At 43.7% G+C, this 27,470-nt stretch overlaps 1 protein-coding gene across 4 annotated transcripts in view; it reads right to left on the reverse strand.

Annotated features, from left to right (window-relative positions):
* Positions 1 to 27,470, reverse strand: part of PPP1R42 (protein phosphatase 1 regulatory subunit 42) — a 433,409-nt gene that overhangs the window by 57,444 nt on the left and 348,495 nt on the right. For all 4 annotated transcript variants that reach the window (XM_069220285.1, XM_069220289.1, XM_069220286.1 and 1 more), the window contains one exon: positions 14,350 to 14,481. In XM_069220285.1, coding sequence (XP_069076386.1) covers positions 14,350 to 14,481 — 132 coding nt within the window. The remainder of the gene's footprint in view (positions 1 to 14,349; positions 14,482 to 27,470) is intronic.

Raw genomic sequence — 27,470 nt, forward strand, 5'->3', positions numbered from 1 at the left:
ATGGTTTTGCATTTCTGAATATGCGAATTCCTGTTAGGAATTTGCAAATTAGGTAATGCAAATCCCAGTGTTCTGGGGGCCTAAGGCCCCCTTTGATCCAGCCCAAAACATATTTGTGGACATGTATGCACACATGCCCAACATGTCATTTTTAAAAATGCATTTATAATGCATTTTTAAAAATTGCACATGCTTATTGTCAAACTTTAATTCGTGGCAATTGCATTACCTAAATGCCAAATATGAATTTAGGAAATGCATGATACATGTGCACTGGTAATCGCAAATAGGTTTTCCCTATTTGCGATTACCAGTTCCCTATTTTTGCATTTGCAAAAGGTGGAATTTTGCGATTCGCACCGTTTGCGACTACAAAAAGCTAATATGCATCTGTCCCTTCTTTCTTTCTCAGTTTGGGCGTCCAAGATATGGTACTGACAATCATTTTGTAGACGCTAATTTAAAATTTCAGTAGTTGTGCCAACTGTGGTATCTGCAGCCCAGCGCCAATATGGCATGTTGTCGCAATAGGCTCTCAATCAGAATAGTTTAGTCCTAACTGCTGGCGCTCTCTAGACGAGAACATAGGTAACTCCAACTCCTGACCAGTTTCAGCCTTTTTGGATCACAGTAGTGAGCTGCAGCTTGAATCCAATTACACAGGGAGCATAAGGGCCAGGTCTAGGCATACATATTGGGGGGTCTCAAAAAAACCAAAAAGTTATTGATGGAATGAAACAATTAATATCAGCCACTGGTAATTACAGAGGGCCATATTCAAGTCGCTTGTGGTTTCCCCTATTATGCCTATACATACAGAGATCTGCTACAATGCCTATACCGTGATGAATTTCTATGGAAGGATGACCTGGATGTTTATCATTTCTTGAATTATGTTTGATTTGTCTGAAAGTTTGTAAGAAAAACTGCACTATTGTATTTACTTGCTTTTGTCACAATTGCCGAAATTTCCTAGATGCTTGTATCGGTTTGTTTGTTTAAGGTTCTCCTTTGTTTGTCACAAAGGTGATTTTCAACAGTCTGGGGACCCTCATCATCTGTGAACCTGGTATGGGATTTATTAACGTTTCCCCAATTTATAGTGATCTACCCAACATTACATTTAAAAGAAATGTCATAAAATAAAAATATAAGATTTTACAAACAATTCTTAAGAGGCACTCATCAAGTACTCTATTATTCTTGGGCTAAACATTCTTGAGGAGGTGGGAGTTAGGACAGTGGGTTATCCACAATTGTACAAAGACATCTGAACTGCTAGGCCACGCCCTCTCTAAATATGAAAAGAAGCAACTCCATGCACGTTTCTGGCTTTTTTTACTGGATCAAGGCTGACTGCATACCGTTGGTTCCTATGTCTAAAGGTACAGACAAGATGAAAGCAATGGAATTTAATACCACTAAGTGCGCACTAATGGTGCAGACTAAAAGTATTTTCCTCCATTAGTTTTATCCTAACTATATCTCATTTGCATCTATGAGAAAAATCGATATGCTTGCGAGAAACACTCGACGCACAAATGACGCATATTTTGTTACAGAAAAAGGGTCTACCTAATACAGTTTACCACTGACCCACTGAAAAACATGGCAGTCATATTTTATTCCAAGAAAAAACACACACATTAAGCGCTGTGACAGGTAACACTATAACCATTTGTTATTGTTACAGTTAATAGGCCAGAAACATTCATGTGGTATAAAATAACATACTATGCAAATTGCAACTGTTAATTGTCAGGTTGCTACTAGAATACTCCCAACATGTATTCGAGGTCCTGGGAAGATTCCAATATTTAAGGTTGCTTCCTATAATATTAGGGTGCCACTCATACGCAAGACTGCTGCTTAGACATCCCTGAGTTATGCTCAACGTGCCAACCTGCCAGGGGTGCTGATTCTATACACACTTTCCTCTCAGCTATGAAGTGGTGATGCTCAAATATATCTGGGCTGCTCTGTGTGCCAGTACTATTGTTCAAATATGAATCTATAAAAGAGCTGCTCCAGGTGCCAGGGCTGCCGAAAATTACCCCAGGGTTATAAGTGAGTTTTCCCTCAAGTTACAGACATCGCCAAGATGGCACTTTCCACATCACCCCAAACAGGACACACTTTCATGTCTGTTTTAAAAATGTCAAAATTAAGTGCATGTTGCGTTTTCCGTTTCTATGTTTACGCCACAGGTATTGTCATCATATGCCAAGATCCTCCTCCACGCCCCACAGTATACCAGCTACTGCTAGCTAATGTCTGTATGCTCAAATGCCAGGGACTGCTGTCCAGGTAAGTACCCTTACCATGTGCCATCAGCAGGGATCCTAATAATCTATGCCTCTTTCACCATCTCACTATGTATGCATGTATGCGGTATTTGTAGAGTGTGAACCTAGCCAAAACGGAACACTGTACAGCATGAAAGGCGAGCATATATTTAACGAGTGATAGGAAAGGTAGTAGAGTTCTAGAAGCAGAAGTGTACTGTTACTGCACTGTGATAAAGTGTCCTTTAAAGAGGCAAGTCTTCAACACCTTCCTAAACTGAAGCAGCGATGGGGTGGCCCTGATGGAGACAGGTATGTTGTTTTAGATCCTGGGTGCATTACTAATGGTATCCTGACCGGGTGTGGCAATAGCCACCAAAGATGGAAAACTTGTCTGCAAGGTAGGGTGGGGTGCTCATTGTGATGGCATTATAAATGATGCAACTTGTTTTGAAGATGGTGCGGGTCAGCAAGGGGAGCCAACAGGGTTCCATCATGAGGTGGTGATGTAATCATATTTCTTCAGGCCGTGAATGAGACTTCCTGCGGTGTGTATGATGCAGTTACAGGGGTCAATGTGGAATCTGGAAGGCCAAACAGCAGGACGTAACAACTATCCCAATGTGAGAGTATTAGAGCTTGAACAGCAGTTTTCAAGTCGTTTGCTGGAAGAAATTTACTCACTTTCTTTAAATGTGAGACCTGTTACCAGGCAGTCTTTGTTTTTTGGCAATGTGTTCCCTGATGGTGAGGTTGGTGTTAAGGGTGAATCAAAGTGACTTGGCATTCAGTGAAAGTTGGAATTCAAAGCTGTCAAGGTTCATGTTATTGACACAGGCTTTGACTTTAGGTCAACATTAGGTGCAGGTAGTTTCTGAAGCAGTGGATGTCTGGAGTGGAGGAGACTCAAGTAGAGTTGTTTATCATCAGCATTCTGCTGAATTGTGATGCTGTTACCTGTAAGTGGAGTCCTAAGGGGCTTCATGTAGATGGTGCAGATGACAGGGGACAGTAAGGAACCTTGGGGGACTCCACCGGTGAAAGGGATCTTTTGGGACATGAAGGTGTCTATGTGCACAAACTGGTGTCAGTTGGGAAGGTAGGAGGAGAATATGTGAAAGACATTGCCAGTGAATCATATTCAAGACTCCAAGGTGTAGATGAGGGTGGGATGTTAACCTGTGTCGACAGCAGCTGAAAAGTCAACAATATCAGGAGAAAGGGTCATCTTCATCTGTGGTCAAGAGGGCATCACTTATGATAAGTAGGGTAGCAGTCTCTGTGTTGCAGTTTGATCTGAAGTCAGACTGGCAGTCAAGCAGAAGATAGTTACCACTTATATAATCTTGAAGTTTAGTGTAGACAGCTTTTTTAATGATCTTGCCAATAAAGGGTAGGTGAGTGATGGGCTAGTAGTTAGCAAGGTCATTGAGGTCTAGTGTAAATATATTTTGGGGTGGGAGGAGCTTAATGCCTTGAGTGAGAGAGAGGTTGATAATTAAGTTAGTGCCTCTGTCAGATACTACCTCTTTGAGGAACCACACTTGGGTAAAAAAAAAACATCAGGGCCCTGGCCAACGCAGGTGCGAAAATGACATCAGACGCATGGCCTCTGGATAGTGGGTGGTGTGGTCCCCCAAGACTAGGATGAACTTGTTGCCTAAAGCTATCTTGGGGTACAAGGGACCAACAATGTCAATGCCCAACCTCTCAAAGGGAGTGCCAACAATAAGTAATGGGGTCAGGGGAGCCTTAAGCTTTTTCCATTACTTCCCACTGACCTGGCAGGTGGGACAAGACCTACAAAATGCATCTGAGGCCGTCTTCATCCAGGGCCAACAGAAGTGGGCAACAAGCCTGGCGAAGGTCTTGTCTTGCCCCAGATGTCCTGCCAGCAGCATGTCGTGAGTCAACCCCATAGGAAGGTCCTGTAACACTGAGGGACTGCAAGCACACGGCTACCTCATGTCCAGAAACCTTAGGTTCACTGTAAAGGAGGTCAATCTCCCAAAAGATAAGGTGATCTCCAGAGGTATCACTTGCTGCCTGGGTCTCAGCTTCCCGCCTCAAGCTCTCTAGAGTAGGGCATGCTTTCTGTGCTTTGCATAATTCCTCCCTGGTGGGCAGGGATCACAGCTTCTTTTAGAGACCCTGAGAACCCCCCGCTCCCAAACCCCCACACTCAAAGGGAACCAGAGCCATCGGTAAATGACTGTCACAGCTGTCTACACCTATATATTGGTGAAATAAGTTAGGAAAAACCTGCTCTAAGGACACTAGCTGACACTTAACAGTAGGTCTGTTGGCTCCTGTGTCCCTCAGACCCTTCACCCGTTGCCCATTGATGGTGGTCCACTGCCTATACTTGGAAGTATTCACAGTCATATGGGCATTTGCCACCATCTTCTTATCCCCCAGGGACACCAGAGTAGCTGTCGGTCTCCCCAAGGCTAACTGGGACCACCTCCTTCCCAAGCACTACACTCACCAACCCAGGTGTTTGCCCACTGGTGGGGGGGTTGTGCCGTCTTGTGACATTTGGTGTTTCCCTTGGAGTGCCCATACTTGTAGAACTCAGTACATTGCGGGTAAAACCTCCCTTTCTGTTTATTAAAGAACCCATTCTTCTTTGGCTCAATGTGGGAATGGTTAACTGCTGTTCCCTTAGGAATTGTTTGGGGGCCTTTTGAGAACCCCTTATTTTTAAGCCCCCTACCCACCCCTTTCTTCTTGTGGGACCCAGCCCAACCTTTTGGGAGTCCACCTCAGATGCCTTTTAGGACACTCTGGGGCTGACCCACAGGCCCGCCTACTCAGCATGCTTTGTGGGGTCAGTAAGGTTACTGTCCTCTAGGTGCAGGTGCAGCTCTGTAAAACAAATATTGAGCATGTGTTCCCTGAGAATCAAGTTGTACAGCCTTTTGTAATCACTAACCTTGCTGCCTCTCACCCAGCCATTCAGTCCAGGAGATCCACCCAAGACTGATTTATGAGTTTGTGGCGGCCCCTTAACCTCTCTGGCAATACTTTTCAAGGGGTCAGTCCATATTTAGATAGAAGAATGGCTTTTATGTGGGTATACCTTGTTTGGTCCTCTACTGCTAGGGTAATTAGTGTGTCCCTCCCCACTGGAGGTATGTGCTTCTGCAAGCTATCCTCCAGCCTCAGTGCTCTTCTAGGTTCTTGTGTACTCTCAGGGTCACCTCATAAGCAGAAAATCATTAATTTATGTCATCTCCCACCACATAACTGGCCACCAGGTGTTTGGGTATATGGACCTTCTTTTCTTCTTCAGACACAGAATGTATGCTGCCACTAATGCTGCTGGAATCTGCTTACTTTGTTTTAGGTACCAGGTCCTGAAGGCTCTTCTCATGAGCCAATTGTTCCAAAGCAAGTTTCTCCTCCATCTTGAGCTTGGCCATCTTTAGTCTGAACTTCTTCTCCACCTGCCAGTCTGCCATCTCCTCTGGAGACAGGCTATGCAATGACACACTGCTTTCTGCTCTGGCAGAGAGTTCCATCTCAGGAGATGGGTCATCCTCTTCCACTGAAGGCTGTGTTTCAGGGCTGATATACAGATCCTGATCCTGCTCACCCATATCATGCTGCTCCTCTGCAGCTGTTAGCGACTGATACACCTCCCACCAGGCCCTCAGAGCTTTCCGCAGCTTAAACGTCTCGGTACCCTTCTTAGTGGGGAGTTCCCTCTTCTTACAGAACTGTTTAAGCTTAGCCGCAGAGTAACTTTCCAAGTTGGCCAGCTCGAATTCCATTGCTGCAGGTAGGGTCACAGACAGTCAGGTAGTAGTAATGAAAGTAGATTTGAAAAACGCAAAAAGAGCCAATCAAGGAGAATTAAAAAACAAACCTGAAATAGTCTCAAACTATTTACGTGGGATGGTCATGTAAGACAACATTACTGTATGGCACTGGACAAATACAAGTCCACAACCGCACACCTGCCACCAGTATAAGAAATGTGGTTACTGGTTGGGGGGGGGGATAAAACCCTGCTCAAGCTGCAACTACAATCCTTGTCAGGGTAAGGCACAAGCAAACCCTAATTAACCTGTGGTCAACCCTCTGGTAGTTTGGCACAGAGCAGTCAGGCTGAACTTCGAGGCAATATGTAAAGTATTTGTGCAGCACTTGAAACAGTAACACAGTGAAAGCACACCACAAAAGGATCCTACATTAGGTTAGAAAAATAGATTAAATGTTAATAAGTAAAATGAGACAAAAACAACAAAAATCTAATCAGTAGAACTGGAGATATGCAATTTTACAGATTAGGGAGAAAAGAGCCCCAGGCCAACCGCAATGAAGAGTGGGCACATACAAGTTACAGGATGGGCCCATCAAAAAATTAACTTCTCAGTTCAGTGCAGAGTTCCGTTCGCAGTGGAGGAAGCTGTTAGGAGCAAAGAAGCATCACAGATGGTCATCAATGTCTGGCATCGTGGAACGGGTGTCACTGTAGTGCGAAGATCCTGTTGTCCTCGCGAACGATTGGGCCGGTGCTGTGTGATGGTGATCTCTGCAAGTAGTTGATGCTGTCGCGCAAAGGGTCAAGCTGAAAGAAAAAAGAACCCACAGCCTTCAATTCATCCTCTCTGAGGCCACAACAACGGACCAGGGCCTGAGGGGAGCCTCTTGGAGGTCAGGGGCTTGCTCCAGCTGGATCTGGGTGCTTGTTCAGGTGATTGTGAGCCTGTTAGTTCCCAAGGCTCTGAACAGAAGGCAAGCAGACTAGCCCTTGGAGTCACTCTTAGAGTCCTGTGTTCAGGTCCAATTCCTCTGATTTAAGCAGGAGGACAGCAATCCATCAAGGCAGCTAGCAATCCAATAGGCCAGCAGAGTGGCAGTCCTTTCAGAAGCACAGCAGTTCTTCTTCTTGATAGAGTCTCCACAGGTCCAGAAGTGTACTGAAAAAATTGTATATCTGGTTCTTCCGTTGAAGTGGGAGAAGCTTCTAGAGGTTTTCCTTTGGAGTCTACAGGCATCCTGCCTTCCCTGCCGTGGCTCCAGACTAACTACAGGGGGAATGAAGCCCTTAGTGTGGAGGCAGGATACAGCCTATTCAAGTATAAGCAGGGCCGTGCCCAGCACCGCCTTCCCATCCTGCCAGTGATGGCCATCGAGGCACACCTAAGTTCTCTACTGTGGGTGGCTGTCTAGGAGGAATACACAAAGCCCAACTGTCAGCTACACCCAGACTCAGAGACAGGCTACAGGCATTAATTGGCTAAAACAAGAAAAATGCCAACTTTCTAAAAGTGGCATTTTCAAAATTGTAATTTAAAATCTAATATTCAATATAGTCAAAATAGTCAATATTGCATGTTTTAAGGTGTGTGCACATGCATTTTAACACTGGTTAGCAGTGGTGAAGTGCACACAGTCATAATGCCAGCAAAAATGAGATCAGCAAAAATGGAGGAAGAAGGCAAAACGTTTGGAGGAAGACCAACCTTAGGCTAACAGGTTTTACAACAATGGTGAGCAGGGGTGACAGAGCTTCCCCAGAGAGAGCCTTGATGAAGGACGAGGGCAAGACATCATCTTCACAGGAAGTGGATATGAGGAAGTGTGTAGTTGGGGTCTGTAAGACAGAGGGCTTTGAAGGATGTTGATTGTGAGATTCTACAAAAAAGGTGAGTATGAGGGGAGAAGCAGGGTTGGTGCTGACGATGTGCTGTTGGATTTTCTGTACAGTTTCACTGAGGAAGTTGAGGGCATTGAACTTGTATGTGGACTGTGGCACAGGACAGCCAAGAAGGGGGTTGATGCAGTTGGTGGCTTCATTGATTGTGTTGGTATAGTATTTTGCTTTCTGAATTTTGCATGGAGGGATTTCAGTATCATGAGGTTATCAAGAGTTTTTCATCCATTTTCCTTCTGTTCTGTGGATGGGCAATTTATTGTCAGCAAAGTCTTAAGAGTTCTAGGGCCTGATTACAACTTTGGAGGAGGTGTTAATCCGTCCCAAAAGTGACGGTAAAGTGACAGATATACCACCAGCCGTATTACTAGTCCATTATATCCTATGGAACTCGTAATACGGCTGGTGGTATATCCGTCACATTTGGGACGGATTAACACCTCCTCCAAAGTTGTAATCAGGCCCCTAGTGTGCTGGTGATTTTGACTTGCAATTGAAAGGTTTAGTTGGAGTGTGGGTGCTTACCAAGTTATCCAAAAAAGTGCTGATGTCATTTAGATGGGGGTGAATTTGGAAGCAGAGTTAGCAGGGAGAAAGATGAGTTCATGCATTGGGTATTGATGGAAAATTCCTCAACAGAGAAGGTTTGACCGCCTCTTTTGGGTTGACCGTGGTTCATTGTTAGGGTGTTAAGCAGAGGGATAAGAAGGTGAGGTAGTTGGTCCAGAGCAAGGGTATGGGTGGTTTGCACTAAATTGTTGGTAATTTTGAGAAGGGGAGGTTGAGATTGGAGCCTTTGGAGTGGGTTGGCTGGGTGATGTGTTGTACCACATTGAGTTTGTTGGTAACGTTGAGGAAGGTGTCCCTATGTTTTGAGCTTGTGTTACCCTGGGGATTTGGGAGCCTGTGTCCCCTTTCGGTTGCCCAGAAGCTGCTCTTTGGTGTACTCCATAAACTTCTAGTTGCCTGTTCTAATTAAGGCAATTTTGGTCTGTCCTGTGGGTTGCCCTTCTCAATGCTTGGGTGGACTACACAGAGTCATATATGCGGGCCCTTATTAGGTAAGTTGGTGTCTTCGGGTGAATGCTCCTTCACTGTTCTGTGTGCCTGTTTCTTAAAAGGGAAATGTATGTTTTTCTTAGATTGACTCTATGCTGTTCCGGGGTGAATTCCACAGACTTCTAGTTGCTTGGTCTCATTAAGGAAGCATGTGTTTTCCTGAGGCTGCCTGCCACCGATTACGAATGAACTCCATAGACTACTAGGTGCCTGGTTCTTTTTTATAAACAAATGTTGTCATCCTTGCACTGCCCCTTTTGCTCCATGGTGGACCTCATAGTCTCTTGGTTGCCTGGTCTTATTAGGGAATTTGTATGGCTCCTAGCTGCACCCTCTATACAAAGATGTCACTAAGCAGGATAAACACACTCAAATTACATCAATCTATTCTCATCCATTTCCATGACAGGTCCGGTCTCCCTTACTGAATTTACTTATCACCACGTTTGCCCTACCCAGTCATCATCCTCATTGCCCATTCCCCTTCCATACTCCCCTCAAGCTCTTGTCCTCACCCATCCTCCTCTTAACCACTCCTGCCTACCTCAGCTATTGCTGCCTTGCCACATTCCTTCATCACTGCCCCATCCTATCTCCCTATGCTTCTCAATATTCCCTCATACCTCTAATATGTTCATTAACTTTGACAGCTTAGAACCCCAACTTTCATCGTATCCCAAGTCACTTGGATTTACCCTGGACAACAATCTTACCCTCAAGAAATACATAGCCAAAAAAACAAATATATGCCCTGGCACTAGCTGAAACAGTTTCTTCCAGAAAGTGACTTCAGAACTGCTGTTCAAGCCTTCTTACTCTTGAGTGTGGATGGTGGACTTCCAGACTCCACACTTGCACCTCACCTTAAAAGTATCATACATGCCGCCTGTCTCGTCCAGGGCCTGCAGAAATATAATCACATCACTTCCATTGGCTTCTCTTGCAGGCAAGCATCATCTTCAAAATTAGGTGCATCATTTACGATGCCATCATGACCAACACTCCCACTTATTTTGCAGACAAGCTCCCTATTTCTGGTGGTTCTTAGCAAACCAGCAGCCAAGGCACCATCAGGCTACAGACTACGAAGTGTAACAAACAGAAAAGGCAAGGCAGCAAGTCATTCCATCTATTCACCCATGATCTGGAACAACCTCCCCATACCATCAGGATCTCTCCAACACCTCTTCAGTTTAGGGGTAATCTGAAGACTTACCACTTTAAAGCAAACAACATCACAATGCATTAACTCTCAATAACTTAGTTACCTCTTCTCTCACTCACTGAATGTATGCTTATTTTTGACCTTGCACAGTCCTCTGTTACTCTATGTGCACAACCGAACCACTGAGGGCCTGATTACGACCTTGGTGGAGGGGATTACTCCGCCACAAATGTGATGGATATCCCGCCCACCATATTACAAGTTCTATTATATCCTATGGAACTTGTAATAATGCAAACGGGATATCTGTCATGTTTGTGACGGAGTAATCTTCTCTGCCAAGGTCATAATCAGGCCCGGAGTCTTTTCCTACAGCATTCTATCCTATGCTGTCCTTCTCGACTTCTCTTCCCCCTCCTCCCACCAATAAGTGATTGTGACAGTTCATTATTACGCCTCTTTTTGTAATATCATCTGATAATCACTCTTCTCTCAATCTCCATCCAAGTATTTCCTCCTTTCAGCTAGCCCCTATCCTCCACAACCCCATCAAATTGTTCCTTTGCCTTGTAGAACAGCTTGATGAACCCTCTTCTCTGACATCTTTTGCTGCCAGGACGACTATCAGTTACCACCTTTCATCCTGGAAGTTTTCCTCCTTGCTCCCAATAGTCTCTGCTGCCATCTCGATTATAGCAATCATAAAGCTCTCTCTTCTACTTAGAGTAGCTCATTTCCCACCTAATATACTTTGATGCCCGCCAACCCAGCACAATAATAGAGTTCTTCTTTTCCATTTAACGCCAGGGAATATCTGACTGCCAATTATCCTAATCAACACAACTTCGTAAAGAGGACAGGCCCAACATCTTCAACTTAATATCTAATCACAGCCTGTGCCTCCTCTTCATCACTGAAAAATTGGCTAGGAAACAATGAAGCACCTGCACTACATGAGGCCATCCCAAACTGGCTGACGAAGACTGGAGCTGGATTAGTATTAAAAAATCCCTTAACCACCTCCAATGTCAAAGAATTCAGTTTCCGAATGTAAATCTTTACTCATCTGCCTCACTGCTACATATTTATAGACCCCCTACCCACAACCACAGCATCTTCCGAGATTCTCTCTTTGGCTCTATCGAAGACATTACAATTGATCACTCTAATCTATGCTTCTGGGAGAACTCAACACTTGGTTTGACAAACCTGACCATCACTGATCACCAATCCTCCTTCCTAACCTGGGGTCCTACATACAAAGTCCTGCTCACAAACCAAAAGTAGCAAATGTCACAACAACTGGTTGAAAACAAGTCTTCACTTTCCAATGCGACATATGTACTAATCAGACGCATCACAAAATTTATATTTACAGTAAGTCAGCAAACCTCTTGTATCATGTACATCAATGAAGCAGAAAGCATTTTGCAATCCTCTGTGAATGGTGGTGAGATGGAGTCTTGCAACGAACAGCTGACCTTTTAATGTTGTCCGTTAAAGTGACTGCATAAAAACATCTCCAGGTAATGAAGGTATTGGGGGCATGCAGTGACCCCTGGACCATTATCTCTCTCACTGCATCCCACTGCAAATGTTCCCACAATGACACTCGAAGAGAAAGCTGTTCCAGTGGGACATCTTCCCCTTAACAACTCAGTTATCATCCTAACTAAGGTGCGAGTAACTGCTCAATGGTTTGTAACCACAGTTGTGCTCTAAAATCATTTTTACATACCTTTGTTATTAGCAGTGGGAGGCACCCCCTCCTAAATGCACCCTTCTATTTCTGGTTCACAAAAGGTCACAAAAGCCATTTTGCAAATAGGAAATACTTTTCTGACTCACAAAATGGCTTTTGTACATTGTTTAAAGGTACGTAGCTGTTGCAAAACTTGAGATTTTGTGAATCACAGAAGTTGTAACCACAAAATACCTTTGTACATCCCGCCCATAGAAACATTTGGCTTCCACCAGTTCATCTTTGGTTCAATGCACTCTGCTGGACACACTACTGATGTGGTCATCGGTTCGTGAGGACTTATCAATGTGACAGGAAATTATCCTTCGCTTTGGCCTAAACCTTCTCGCAGTGCTTGATATACCAATTGCATCCAACACCAAAATACATCTAATCTTGGATGAAATTTGACTTGGATTCTTTTTAGTCTGAACATATTGACACTTTTCCTATGAATCTGTCGAGGACATTTCAACAACTCCATCTGTGGCTTCCCAATGCTTTCGACATAGTGGCCTCTTCACAACTTTCTCCCTTCACTAACATCCGTGGAAGATTGGCTGGTTCAACATTAATGTAAAGCTATGGAAAACTATACTTGAATACTGGAAAGTCAATGAAAGAAAACAAGGAACCACAAAAAACTTCAAGACCAGTACAGAATTTACAAAGCAGGAAGTTCCCCACTGATCTAAAACGTCATACATCAGCTCTATCCAAGGACTGGATGAGGCAGAACTATAATCCAATATTTAACAGACTGTTCTAGTGTAAAGGTATTGAAAAAGTGGCCTTAGCTCAGATTTCATCCTTCTGTATTGACAACAACCTCCACTCCGGTAGAAAAACAGGAATCTGACCTGGGAAAAGCAGTGAATACACACTGATCACTATCTAGGCTGGCTGCAAGACAATTGATGATTCCAACAGAGTCACCATCATACCTCTACTGGACCGTTCTTCCCTTTTGTTCAGCACTTTTTTCCTTCAGAAAAGTGTCCCTCAAGGCCCCTCTACTTTTCAGTAATGCACTCCTCACCCCTCTTAAGGACCTCATCATCTTGTTCAAACCACATTTTTTAATAATTGTCAGAAATCTACACAATACAACATTAAGTAACTGAACTTATTGAAAACAGACTTGCAACAACTATGTATATGACACACTGGAGAAATCTTTGGACCCGGACTCTCTGCTCTTGGTTAATGCCTCAAAGACATTGAGCACTGAATACCACATATCTATCTGAATCTCATCTCTAAATTAGAGACTCTTGCCTTTGCTTCATGATTTAACTATGACCCCGGAACCTCACACCACCTCAACCAAAGACATGATCTCGGAAGTGATAATGGACTCCAACCAGCTGTTGCCCCCGTACCTTTTAATGATCTCAAGATATATCTCTTTCAAGGCGCTCTTCATCGATCACCAGGCAATCCATGTTTCAGTACAGATCTTTCTTCAACTCAAATTCAGACTCCACTGCCAAAGGATGGACATCAGATCCAGAATGACACATCTTTTGATCATAGCCTCCTTCAGAAAATCTAGCACTGGAGGAAGTTATTTTTCTTTCCAAACATCTAACCAGTGAAACACCATGCCCTCATGAATAAGCATAATGGGCAACTGTTCAAAATCAAGAAAGCTATAAATACCTAACTGTTACATAATGCATGATTTTTCATGATCCATGAGGTACTGGATAAAAAAATGTAATGGTACGTCTATTGAACTTGCATAACAACTTGAACAGTAACTGAGGTGACAGCCACACATGCAGTTTGATGGTCTTGTATGGTGCCACAACACAGCCCACCATGAGCACTCAGCTCATAGGCAGTGTAAGCTGGCACACCCTCAAAGGGAGCTAGGTTCACACCCAGCTTGTGCATTAGCTTGTGGTTCTAGTAGTCCTGAAGCACTAAATAGAGCTCTTCCAGAACTGTTCACCCTCTGGCCTGCAACAATCGTCTCTACACGTTTCACCACACCTGCATTATATGTGCACTTGCAACACAAAATGTACCTATGAGCATATGTGATTACTCAATTGTAGTCTGCGGAATCAAAAAAATAGGAATGAAAAAACATCTGATTGGTGAGAACACATTAAATTGGCTCAATTACGTTCAGGAGCTCAAGAAGATCTTTTTCGGATACACTACTGATTAGGCTGCAAATATGACAAGCAAACAATTATCTTTTCAATGGCAGACAATGTTAAGGTCTGTAAGATATGTCAACAAGCCATCAAGCTTAAGAGTGGTTTCAATGTGATCCCTGTCAGAGAATGGTCCCTTTTTAATCAAACCATTTCTCGCTTAAAATGAAGTTAGAAGTCAATAATCTCTCTTCTGTACATTTAGAAAAACAGTATCAGCTACTTGTCAAACGATTGATTATTGTGTAACGGTATTGGATGCTTACATAATAGTGGATAGGCAGCTTGCTCGTTCATTGTGATTGCAGGCTTGATCTTTTTCTTGGCATCTTTTGACGCCTTCCAGTTCATAAGGAATTGCCTTGCCATTTCATGTATTTCCTTGCCATCAAGTATTTCTATAAGGGAAATGAAAATAGACAACTCATCTTATAATGAAAACATACATTACCAGCCAAAAATCATAAACTGGAACAGTCCTCTTTTCAATGTTCATAAATTTAAAACATTTTTGAAAAGATTCTAGATTCAGATTTTTGGGTGGGCAAAATCCAAATAACCCTAGGGTCTATCCTACAGACAGCATTAGTTTGCAATGGACATGTGGTGTATAGACTTAAGCGTGGGCTTTGGGCTGGTTCCTTGCTCATGGTTCAAAGGCCTTCTTGTTTATCTCAGTTCTCTGGTACTGATTCAATAACTTTATTCCCTATTCTAGAGTTTGATCCATCCTACTAGCTTTTTGGATGTATACTTAAGCTGCCAATGTCAGAACACTGTATTACAGTGCATAAATGACTATTTCCTCTTTCTTTTTCTGGTCCTACTTCCTTTCATACCCCTGCTCTTTTTATTGAACAATTAGTTCCCTCTTGTGCCTGCTTTTCCCCTCCTAGTCTCCTTTCTCCATCCAACGCCCTACACTGAATCGGCAGGCAGAAATCTTTGAGTGGGTTTGTTAGAAACTGGGTCCTTAGTTGGCAGATGTATGCACCCTGCCCAAGTAGAAACCACAATCCTATTCAGGGTAAGTCGCAACACAACCTAAATTATCCTGTGCTCACCCTCCGGTAGCTTGGCACAGAACAGGCAGGCTTAACTTAGAATGCAATGTGTAAAGTACTTATGCAATAACTCATACAGCAACATAGTGAAAACACCACAAAACGTACTCCACACCAGTTTAGAAATAGTCAAGATTTATCTAAATAAAGCAAGACTAAACCGACAAAGGTCCATTATACAAAGATCAAGATTACACTTTTTAGAGGCTTAAGTAAGTCTTCATCCATAGGAATCAATAGATGCAATTCCTTAGCACAAGGTACCTGGATTGCGTCAAAAACAAAAACGTTGCAGGCCACAGGGGAGGTGAGGCGTAAGAAAGCAAAGTGATGCATCGATTCCTTACTGCACAGAGGAAGTGATGCGTCAATTTTTCCTTGCAGGAAAAACGATGTATCGATTTACGGACACGCAGCCTCAGTTCCTTACTGCGGTGCAGGGTTGATGACAAATTGACGCCCAGGGATGATGCGTGGAAAATCCAGATGCGCTGTGATGATGCAACTGTAGTGAAACAGTTGCTGCGTCAATTCTTCAGCTGCCAGACAGGCGCTGCATCGATTCTGCAAGCATCGTGTCGATTTTTCAGCTGTGAGACAGGGGTTGCGTTGATTTTTCCAGTGTGGCACACTGAGGCGAGGATTTTCTCTTTCAGGTGAAGTCTTTGATGGCTCTGAGACTTCTTAACAGGAGCCAAACTGACAAGACCTTGGAGATCACTTGTGGTGGGAAGGCAAAGTCCTTGCAGCATTCCAGCAGAGTCAGGGAGCAGCAGGGCAAAAAGCAGATGAACAGTCCTTCCAGAAAAGCAGTTCAGTTGAGTCCTTAGGGCAGCACTGTAGGCCTTCTGGCAGAGTCCAGTTGTAGGTCCAGAAGTATCTGATTTTAGGGGGGGTCAAAGACCCAGTATATATACACCCTTGAAGCCTTTGAAGTGGAGGAGACTTCAAAGAGTGGCTTTAAAGTGCACCAGTTTCCCTTTCAACCCAGCCCTGTGTGCCAAGAGATCTGTCAGGGGTTATCAGTTATTTGTGTGGGGTCAAGCCTCTACCCTTTGAAATGTAAGTGAGAGCCCCTCCACCATCCCTGCCCAGGAAGACCCTCAGTATGCAGATGAATGCAGATGCAGCTGAGTGTCCTGTGTTTATGGCTGTCTGGGTGGAATGCACAAGGGGAGCTGTCAACCAGTACAGACCAGGTGTGGATTGGAGACAGGCTGTAAGGTATAGAGAGCAGTAAGTGCAGAGAAAAGCCTAGTTTCTAAAATTGGCATTTGTAAAATAGTAATGTTAAATCCAGCTTCACCTTTAGGAAGACTTCTCACTACCATTCCAACCATACCAAACATGACAATGCCACAATAAAATTATAGAAGGGAAATTCCAATGCTGGCCTGTGAGAGGAGCAGGCTTCACAGTAGTGAAAAACAACTTTGGGAGTTTTTCACTACCAGGACATGTAAAACTGACAAGTACATGTCCTGCCTTTTACTTACATAGCACCCTGCCCTGTGGGCTACCTAGGGCCTACCTGTGGGGTGACTTATATGTAACAAAAGGGGAGTTTAAGGCTTGGCAAGTAGTTTTAAATGCCAAATTGAAGTGGCAGTGAAACTGCACACAGGCCTAAGGCATGGTAAAGGGGCTACCTATGTGGTTGGTACAATCAGTGCTGCAGGTCCACTAGCAGCATTTAATTTACATGCCCTGGGCACATACAGTGCGCTTTACTAGTGACTTATATGTATATTAAATATGCCAATTGGGTATAAACCAATGTTACCATGTTTTAGGGAGATGATACCTGTACTTTAGCACTAGTTAGCAGTGGTAAAGTGCCTAAATCATTAAGCCAACAAAATTGAGGTCAGAAAAAGAGGAGGAGGAAGGCAAAGTTTGGGTGACCTTCAGAGAGAGCCATTTTCCAAAAGGCTTCTAACAATGCCAAGATGGTCAACTGTGCATATGTATGCAAGATATTTTGGAATGTTTTTCCTATTACTCTGAGATAAAGCATTTCAGATAGCTGAGCCCATTCACACTCATTGTTGCCACTTCGGAATATTTCTTCTTAGAACAAAAGAATTAGCATTCCAGGAAGCCTGCTGTGCACGTGCCCATATGTGTGCCCATGCACGGTGGCCATTTTGGAATGCTTTTTCTTAACTTTAAGAAAAGCTATTTCAAGATGGTCACCTTTGTGTGCACATGATGGGTGGCCATCTGAGAAAAATAAAAGCAGTTGCAAAGCCAACAAGCCTCTACCCCATCTGTGAGACCTACTGCCTTTGCCAATGCTTGCTAACTGCATTAGCAACAGTTTTATTGCAGCCTCACTGGGTTGGGTTGCTGGATTGAATTTATTAACCTGAACAAACTAACCTTCTGGTTAAAAAAGTGACAGGGTGCAAGGCTGATTTGGTGGAGTTCTACAACAACATGTACAAGCTCTCCTGGTGCAAAATATGTGTCAACAGACAAAGGCCCCTAGGTTCTCTAATTTGGAACCAACTGATGAAATCGTTGAATAACGGGAATTTCATATGTATAAAACGATGTCATGGGTATGAAGCAAGGGAATAGATTTGAGGGACAAAATAGTGATATCTGAGGAACAATTCCATCATTCTAGTAAACAATTATATTATATCATCCTTAGTAAGAGTGCTTTGGTAAAATTAATAGGCGTGAATCATCATAATCAAAACATCCACTGCTAGTGCGCATGGGTGATTATGGAATAAGCTTTGTAAAGGTAATATCTGAGGTCCCGTGATAATTGGTTTCTATCTATACACGTCAACTTGAAAGGTATTCTAATAAACTGAACTACAGTCATGATTCTAATTTTAAATAGTTCGAATTTGTTACTTTAAATACATAGCTCTATTCTAGTCCACCGCTTCAGCTAAATAGATAACGGGAATCGTCATATTTCATCAGATCTCTTTTGTAAGAAGAAATATTTTAAGCCTTTCACTCTTATTCCATGTTAAACCACTGACCTCCTATATTATTTTATTTGAGGTATTTATTTTTATTTGAGGTATTTATACAGTGCGGACGCAGCAACAGGGCAACGGAGAGCCTTACAAGTGACAAATGGAAGTTACATATGAACAGTGGGGAGAGAGTGTAAAGAGATTCATCGTTAAGGTATAGTCTTTCCTGAAAGTACGTTTTCCAGAACAGGGATCCACTGTAGGCAAGGCAAGAGATTGCCTGTATTGAAGTTTTGGCTGTTTTTGTCTTAGTTTACCAGACTTGAGCGATTTTGGCCTCTTGTTTCACGTCGCCTCTCCGTGAGTGCAAGTTTGTTGTTCAGATATGGAGGTAGGGCAAAGTAAATTGCTGTGTGTGTGATGCATGCATTGTTGAAGTTCACTTTAGCTTCGAGTGGTAGTCAGTGGAGGTGACTGAGGACGGGGGAGATGGGATTAGATTTTTTCGGGTCTGTCGCAGCGCGTACGGCAGAAGAAGGTGCGGCGTCAGGTTGTGTGAGTCTGGTTAGGATAGCACTTGCTCTGTCTAGATGAGGGAACAAGGAGTGCATGTACTACGGATCTGAAGTTTGTAGGGGGGATGGTAAGTTTAAGTTTTCTGACTAAGCGGTGTTGACACGATGCCGATTTTGTTAGTTTGGCGATGTGGTCATTTAGGGTAAGGTTTGTATTTAAGATGTAGCCGCACAACTTTCTATGCACAACCAGTGAAGGGTAATGAAAACGAGCATACCAATTTAGCACCAACAGACAAGGCATGGTGGTCCTACCTGTAATGGCTCAAATTTCTCAAAATAATTTTTGAATTGCAGTCATGGCAATGTGTTGTAGTCTGTGGGCTGTGCTTTTTTTTAAAGTGGACATAGTTGGAGGAGATACTTTCTTGAAGTTATTCACCAGGCAGAGAGAATTCTTCCGGTCAGCATACAGTCTCTCTCTCCCAGTCAGCAATCTACTTTGAGTGTGCATTGCAGCAGTTTAAAAAAAGGGCAACTCAGCAGTGAGCTTGACAGTGAAAACAATCATACCTTGCCTTTTGCAACAGTTCCCTCAAAATGGCAGCAACTAAGCCAACCTTAGATCCCACTCCCCATCTGTCCAACCCATAGGGATTCAAATAAACACACCTCCTGGAAATATCTTAACCCACCACATGTTGTGAAGGCCTACTCCAAGCAGGCAAGACGCCTTCCTCATAAACGGGACAAGTGTTATAGGTCTCGTTGGCAGCTAGATCTGGCCTGGGGTTGGGTTTAACAGATAGAACGGGCTTAGTATCAGACTTCTTTGATGTAAATGAAGAGGTGCAATGACAGCAATTACCTCTGAGCCGCAGGAGACTTTGCTGCAGAGAATGGATAAAGATATTTGTACATGGGACACAATAAAAAACTGCCCAGCACTCCCATTTTTCATTTAAGTCTAAGACGGCACAGTAACTCTGGGTGCAAATCCACCTGCTAAAAGCAGTGCAAAAAACAAGGAAAACGAACAAGAATTGTAAGAAAACGTGCAGAAATCCAGGAAGTAACACTGATTTGTGATGTTATTCCCCATGGTAGATGTGAAACCTCGTAATATCCTAGAAAGGCACGGAAATACTGTTCAGTGGAAGTCTTATCATGTGAGGTATTAACATACATTATTTCCGGGCTAATCATACACTGTAAAAATGGATTGTACCTATTCCCTAGCAGAAGACTACAGATTTTAGGCAGAAGTGTTACATGTTAAACATCAACACGCTGCCTGCACTTCCATAAAACGAGGCTTTTAAACTTGTGTTTAAGAAACATCCTAAGTTTCAGATTTAATACTAAGCAGCTTGCATTACCTTTTAAGGCACATGTATGTACTGCTGTGTGTTTATTGTGCCATTTTTACAGCAAAACCAGATTTACTTTTTCCTTTTTAAACCCAGGTCCGACCTGAAGTTCAACATGGCTGTTTCTACGTTCCAATAATTTTAATTAAGGAAATTGATGTCACTTGGAGAAAAATATAACAGCAGCAAATGCAATTCTAAATAAAGAATGCCCTTAAATAGTTCAGCATTAAACCAAACATCTGCTCATGGAGGAAAGCTAAAATACTTCCCCTGTGAAAGCCAAGGAAGAAGAATTGGAAGGAGAGAAGCAAAGGAAAACGACCAGCAGGAACAGCAGTATATCGAGAAATTAACTTGTCTTGCATCTCTCATGCAGGCTGCGGTCCTCACCAGACTCATACTAAGTAGTATACATCATGCCTATAGGTAATCAATGTGACAAGCGTTACTGATCAGCAAGCATTGAAAGTCTCTAAGGATCATTCAAAAAGGAGCCTCGCAAACATTACGCATCTATGTACAGCGCGCTCTTAACTTTCCATGCTATGCGCAATATAGAACCATTAATTGAATGAATACATAAATATTATTGGGTAATATTTGTAAATAGTGTTTTGACATTTTAGAGATCTTTGACAATTAGATACGATTAGATCTGTCCTCCAATTCCCCTCAAATGCAGCTCCTCCGTAACAGATTGTAGGAAGGTACCCTCTTTCTTGGCACCCCCATTTTCTGCCTGGTGTCAGTGTGTTTGACTGTGTCTACTGGCATCCTGCTAACCAGGACCCCAGTAGTTTTGCTCTCTCCTGTAAATTGTACCTTTTTCTCCCCACAATTGGCATACTGGTCCCCCATGTAAGTCCCTAGTATATGGAACTTAGGTACCCAGGGTATTGGGGTCCCAGGGGATCCCTATGGGCTGGCGCAGTTATTCTGTCACCCATAGAGAGCCTATGCAAATGGTTCTGCATTGCCTGCCATTGCAGTCGGCGTCAAACGGGTGCATGCACCCGTTTTCACTACAGGTCACTGCACCAGGTCACTGTAAGGCACCCCTGTGGTAGGCCCTCTCAGCCCAGAGGGCAGGGTGCAGGTACCTGTGTGTGAGGGCACACCTGCACTAGCAGAGTTGCCCCCACAAACTACAGGCCCACTTTCCTGGACTTTGTGAGTACAGGGACGCCATTTCTAGTGTGTACTGGACATAGGTCACTACCTATGTCCAGTTACATAATGGTAACTCTGAACCCGGGCAAGTCGGAATCATGCCCCAATACTGTTGCAAGTATTGGAAGTATGATTCCATGCCCTCTGGGGGATCCTTAGAGGATCCCCAGCATTGGTACCACCAGTCTTACAGGGTTTTCTGAGCAGCCCAGCTGCTGCTACACCGTAAGACAGGTTTCTGCCCTCCTGCTGCTTGATTATGATCAAGCCCAGGAGGGCAGAACAGAGGATTTCCTTTGGGAGAGGGAGGTAACACCCTCTCCCTTTGGAAATACGTGTGACTGGCTTTTGGGGGGGGGGGGAAGCCTCCCAAGCCACTGGTTTGCTTTGAAGGGCACATTTGGTGCCCATGTGCATAAAGTCCACATCGGTTCAGGGATTCCCCAGTCCCTGCTCTGGCGCGAAACTGGACAATGGAAAGGGGTGGTGCCCAGAGCTCCTCCAGTGGGTCCCTAGGTTCTGCCATCTTGTTTCCAAGGTTGGCTGGGAACTCTGGGAGCATCTGCGTGGCCAGTCCAGGCAGGTGCTGTCAGAGCCACCTCCTGATAGGTGCTTACCTGGTTAGGTGACCAATCCCCATTTCAGGGCTATTTAGGGTCTCTTTCTTGGGTGAGTCCTCGGCTCCAGCTTGCAAGATTCCAGCAGGACTCCTTTGCAACCTCCACTTCGACTTCTGGCCACTGGAACTGCGACTGGACACTCCAGGAACCAACAACCCTGCAACCAACGAAGAAGCCTCTTCTGCAACCTTGTTTCCACGGCTCCTTCCAGCTTTGCAACATTTCCCCGGCTGTGCATTCTCAGAAGAGAGCAACTTTTCAGCCTGCACAAGAAGAAGGAATCTCCCTTGGAGTGAAGGAGTCACTCCTCTGCAACCACAGGCACCATCAGCAAGCGACAACTGGATGCGCGGATCTCCCCTCATCTTGAGCTGCATGTATCCTGCATCATGGGTGATTGTCCAGAGTAGTCCTCTTGGTCCACTCTGCGAGCTGTCCAACTTTGGTGGAGGTAAGCCTTTGCCTTCCCATGCAGGACAGTACCCCCCCGTGCACCACGTCTCTTCTAGCTGCAAAGGCTTGTTTGCAACTCCTCCAAGGAATTTTCAGGCAACATGTAGCTCCAGCCCCTAGCATTCCTTCCTGCAAAGCACAGCCTCCTGCGTGGTTCTCCGGCGGCATGGGATCCTCTTTTGTAGTGCTGTGTGGGCTTCTTCTGCAACTCCTGTGTCCAAGTTCTGTGGGACTCCTGTGGGTGCTACCTCTGCTCCTTTGGAGACTGCGACGCTGAGGGGACCCTGGGACTCCCTCTCCTGGGCTGAGTCCTCCTGGGCCTTGCTGGTCCCCGGCAGCACCACTTTTCCACTAACTGCGAGCCTTTGCCAAGGCTTGTTGGTGGAATTCTTGCACCGACACCCACCTGCAATCTTCACTCCAGCATGGGACATCATCTGCATCCATCGGGAACCATTCTCCAGCTCCAAGGCTGCACTGCTGATCTGTTCTTCATCATCGTCGACCAACTCCTGCAAGTGCAGCTGGGTGGGTAGTAGCTCCTACTTCTCCTGGACTATACTGTGACTCTTGGACTGGGTCCCCTCTCTCCACAGGTCTTCTTTCTTCAGGAATCCCCCACTGGTTTTCTTGCAGTCTTGCCTGGGTGTCTTCTTTTTCTTCTTTTCCTCCCTTTGGGTGGTGTGGGGAAAATCCAGTGATTTACTCCTGCTTTCCTGGTCGTTGGGGGGTACTGTGTTACTTACCTCTGTGGTTTTCTAGTACTCCCAGCTCACCTCTACACATTCCACTTACCTAGGTGGGGGTACCGTGTTTGCATTCCATTTTTTTAGTATATGGTTTGTGCTCCCCTAGGATCACTATTGGTTACTGCTATTTGCACTTTTTTCTAACCTTTTCTATGCCTATTTGTGATTACTAGTGTATATGTTTAGTGTATTACTTACCTCCTATTGGAGGATTGCCCTTCTAATAATTTGTGGTATTGTGTTCCAAAAATAAAGTACCTTTATTTTTGTACAACTGAGTGTTTTCTTTCATGTGCGTAAGTGCTGTGTGTCTACAGTGGTACTGCATGAGCTTTGCATGTCTCCTAGATAAGCCTTGGCTGCTCTTTCACAGCTACCTCTAGAGAGCCTGGTTTCTAGACACTGCCTACACTTCACTAAGAGGGGATACCCGGATCTGGTATAAGGTGTAGGTACCTTGGGTACCCACCACACACCAGGCCAGCTTCCTACACAGATATATCGCACCAGGTTGGGATTTTTATTCTAAATTAAAATCTGTATTAGACCATATAAAAATAGCCAGGTCAAAGGAAGTAACTTCACACCTTCAGATAGCCGGAGATTTTAATTCTCACTTCAGTAGTAATGTGTCATTGAAACTGTGTTGTAAAGTACATGGGAAGCTTTGAAACATCCCAAAAGCTGTGACTGATAACAAAAAAGTGGATAAAGGAGGACTATTATTACTTAACATTTTATTGAACATAATATCTGTGGGCCTCAACAGCAGAGTAATGAGGACACTGCTAGAAACTTCACACATTTTGCTTACTCTTCTAGATCCACACTGGACTATATCATTTTGGCATACTCAATATTTAAACCAGTAGATATGTTGACTGTAGGCCACACTGATTATAGTGATCTCACTTTTAGTGCAAATTTGTGCCCAGGTTTGAACTCAAAAGATGGTGATATTACTACTGACCTCTTTTTTCAATTAGTCTCCAAGCTGTGTGTGGCCTTTTTTAGTAGCTTTTTAGATATGATATTTGAAAAATTGGTATTAGAAATAGAGGCAAACCGTATACAGAGTTCTGAAAGTCTAACTAAAAAGTTGAAATCCACAGAAAAATAATTAACATAAAAGAAGTATTGTTAGTAAAAAAAGAAGGAGAGTTAAAACACAATAAAAATCTAAAAGACCTGTTCAAATTCTGACAAACCTACAATTTGACTGAGAAATACAATCAGATATTGAGAAAGGCTGTAAGGTTTCTCCGTAAGAAGAATTCAGAATTAGAAAAAAATAATTCTGACATGCCTTACATAAGGCATCCAAACAAAAGAATTCTTAAAGAGTTCAACGTAATAATGTCGCAAGTGGAGAAGACATTTGGCATAATTATATAAAAGAGTTTTACTCATCCAGTAAGTGTCCAGTTTTCAAGATCTCGAGCATGCCATATTTGAATGTCCTATGCTGCGACAAGTGTGTTCATGTTTTTAAAAAAAATATGTTGCTATCAAATAATAATACCATTGTTCATTATGCATGAAAATGTATATATGCGTCCGCAACAATAACGACTACAACCGCGTTGGAAATCGAGTTATTGATTGAGGTGAGTGAGAACCCTACTTAGGCAAAAACCATAATCCTTGCCAGGGTGAACCACAAAATTTACTAAATAAACCTGTGCTTTACCCTCTGGTAGCCTGTCAAAGAATCAGTCAGGCTTAACTTAGAGGCACTGTGTAAAGTACTAATGCAGCACACAAACAGTAATGAAGTAAACTCAACACAAACAAAATCCCAAACCAAGTTAGAAAAACAGAATACATTTCAACAAATACATTTATACTAGTAAAACAAAAATCCAATCAGTAGAACCAGAGATATTCAAGTTTAAAATTGTAAGTCAATATACCACCTAAAAACACAACGTGCGGTCACCTGGTCATGCTAGACCGGGGTGTAAACTATGGTGATCACCCTTCGATGTCCCCGCCACTTGGTCACGTAGTTAGAGAGGCATTGAATCAGGGTTCTCGTTACAGTGGTTTATTAGGGTATGCTATGTACACTGCAGTGTGTAATTTGTAGTCTTGCTTTCTCTTCCCTCCTCCTTCCAAGGTTGGTCCTGTGCATCCTCTCCCGGGTTGTGGTGAAGTGAGAATGGTAACTGGAGCTTTATGAATGGCAGCCGACATTATTGCACCACGAAGAGGTGGTACAATAATAATTGGGAAAATTTAGGCAAGATGGGTTAATCCCTCCCTTTACAAAAATTCAGAAACCCCTCCCTTCTTGCAGGGGTATGAGGAGTCGGTCTATAAATTGCAAGACTGACATTCTATCTCCTTTTACACAGGTCATCGGTAACTACATGACCCATGATCCCTTGTGTTTGGAGGTGCGTGTTGAACACATGCAGGCGTCGCAGCATGTTTTCGGAGTAGAGAGGAACAGGGAAAGAAAACCCGGAACACTGGAGATCCCCACAGGGCGACCGAAACAGTGGCTTGCCCTGAGACAATGGACGCGGGCTTACATAATGGAACTCCTGTCTATGTGTTGATATGGTACTGTGTGACGGGGTTCCGGCAGCCCACAATATGCAGGTAATTCAAATAATGAAAAATAAGCATAGCCACTAAGGGGAGATCCCAGCCACACCCTTCATTTTGGCGGCTTCTCAACTGAATATAAACGCCAACTAGAGCAGTGTGCAGTTCAACCAGATGGCTGTTCGAGAGGGAAGGGGAGGAAAACTACAAGCACTTCTCTGTGATTAAGTTAAGTCAATAAGAGCTTACTCTGCAGAGATGTGCAACCTTGATCCTGGTATAAAGAAAGGGTACATCTTGATGCTGCATCGTTGTGCCATAATATTTATTTGGTAATACGCTTTGTATATCTAATATCCCACAGAGTGTGACTATAAGAGAAGCCGACCCAGAAACAGACCAGGAGGCACTGTCCTTCTGGCCACTAGGTAAAGTTGAAACTTGTATAGGTTATATGCATGTGTTTTCTCTTCATGTGTGTCTCATCACTTTTGTATGCATGCCTTGTGCGACAGCTTGATGTGTCACGCGTGCCACGTTTGTATTATAAGATAAGGATTTTAAATGTTTTTAAAACCTAAAGCTGGACCGCTAAATAATTTTGAGATATATGCATTGCAATTTTATATACAACATTCGCTATCTACCTTAATGCTGCAGCATTTCTGGTCTTTTCCTATCCCTATGTTAGGTGACTGCTATAAGGGAGGTAAAGACCTCTCCATACACTTTGATACCTGTAGCCTAATTCAGTGTAAGGTTACATCTAGAAGCCCTGACGAATGCCCGAGACCGAGATAGGCTGTCCAAGGACAGAAACATGTTGGCACCGCAGAGGTACATAAGGGCCATGTTACCATCTAACATCCTCTAACTATACTCTATAGTATTTGTACTTGATCCCTAGGGTACCGTCTAATAAAGGGTACTTTGTGGTTTACCATAAGTGGTTTTCAGTAGCACTAACTGGATCCCGGAGATTTGTCCAGAGAAAAATTATTTCTAAAAACTCCCTCCAGGTAGTTCAACTTGAGATAGAATCCGCCCTGGTTGTATCCCCTTACTAGGATGGGATGCGCTAGTCAATGATGAAGCATGTCACATTACATGAGTGAGCCTACCTCGTCCAAATCTTGGAATTACCAGGAGTCAGAGTACGGCGGGAAAAAAAAAAGAAAAAATAGTAGGGAGACAGATTCTCTGGAGAACCTGTGAAAGTTGCCAAACATTCCCAACAGGTCACCTCTTCACTTTGAGTTTTGATTGTTCTAATAGGGGTAGATGTGAGTCGTAAATGAGCCTCTTTTTCTCTTTTAGTGTTAAAGAACCACCAAACAAGCCAGCTGGTACTCACCAGAACTCAGGACAATGAAACGCAGCTGCAAACAACTGGAGAGAAATTGGCGCACCATTAGAGACACCATAGACTGAGACACCATCAAGTCGGTCCTCAACGAATACTACAGACACATCAAAGTCGCAAGAAAAGACGCCCTAGCAAACCGCATAGAAGCAAGCACCAATCACATCAAGGAACTCTTCAGCATCATCAGATAATTCTCCTGTCCATCTGCCACCAAGAACACTATCCCACTACTCACAGGAACTCTGTGACAAGCTAGCAAACCATTTCCACAACAAGATATCCACCATCTACAGGAACTTCGGACCCCAAACCACTGACCTTTACAGTTGCCTCACTCCTACGTACGCCACCCCAGACCATCTGCTCAACGCATGGGAACAGCTCACCACACAGAACACCACAACCATAATGAACTCCAACCATTCAGGACCCCCCACGGACCCTTGCCCCCACCGCCTCTTCAACCCTGGAAGCAAGGAAATCAGTCGCCAACTCACCACCATCCTCAACTTATACATCTCCATAGTGACCTTGCCTGACGCATTGAAACACACAGAAGTCAGATCTCTCCTCAAGAAACCC

Source organism: Pleurodeles waltl, chromosome 2_2 (assembly GCF_031143425.1).
Source record: "Pleurodeles waltl isolate 20211129_DDA chromosome 2_2, aPleWal1.hap1.20221129, whole genome shotgun sequence".
Lineage (NCBI taxonomy): Eukaryota > Metazoa > Chordata > Amphibia > Caudata > Salamandridae > Pleurodeles > Pleurodeles waltl.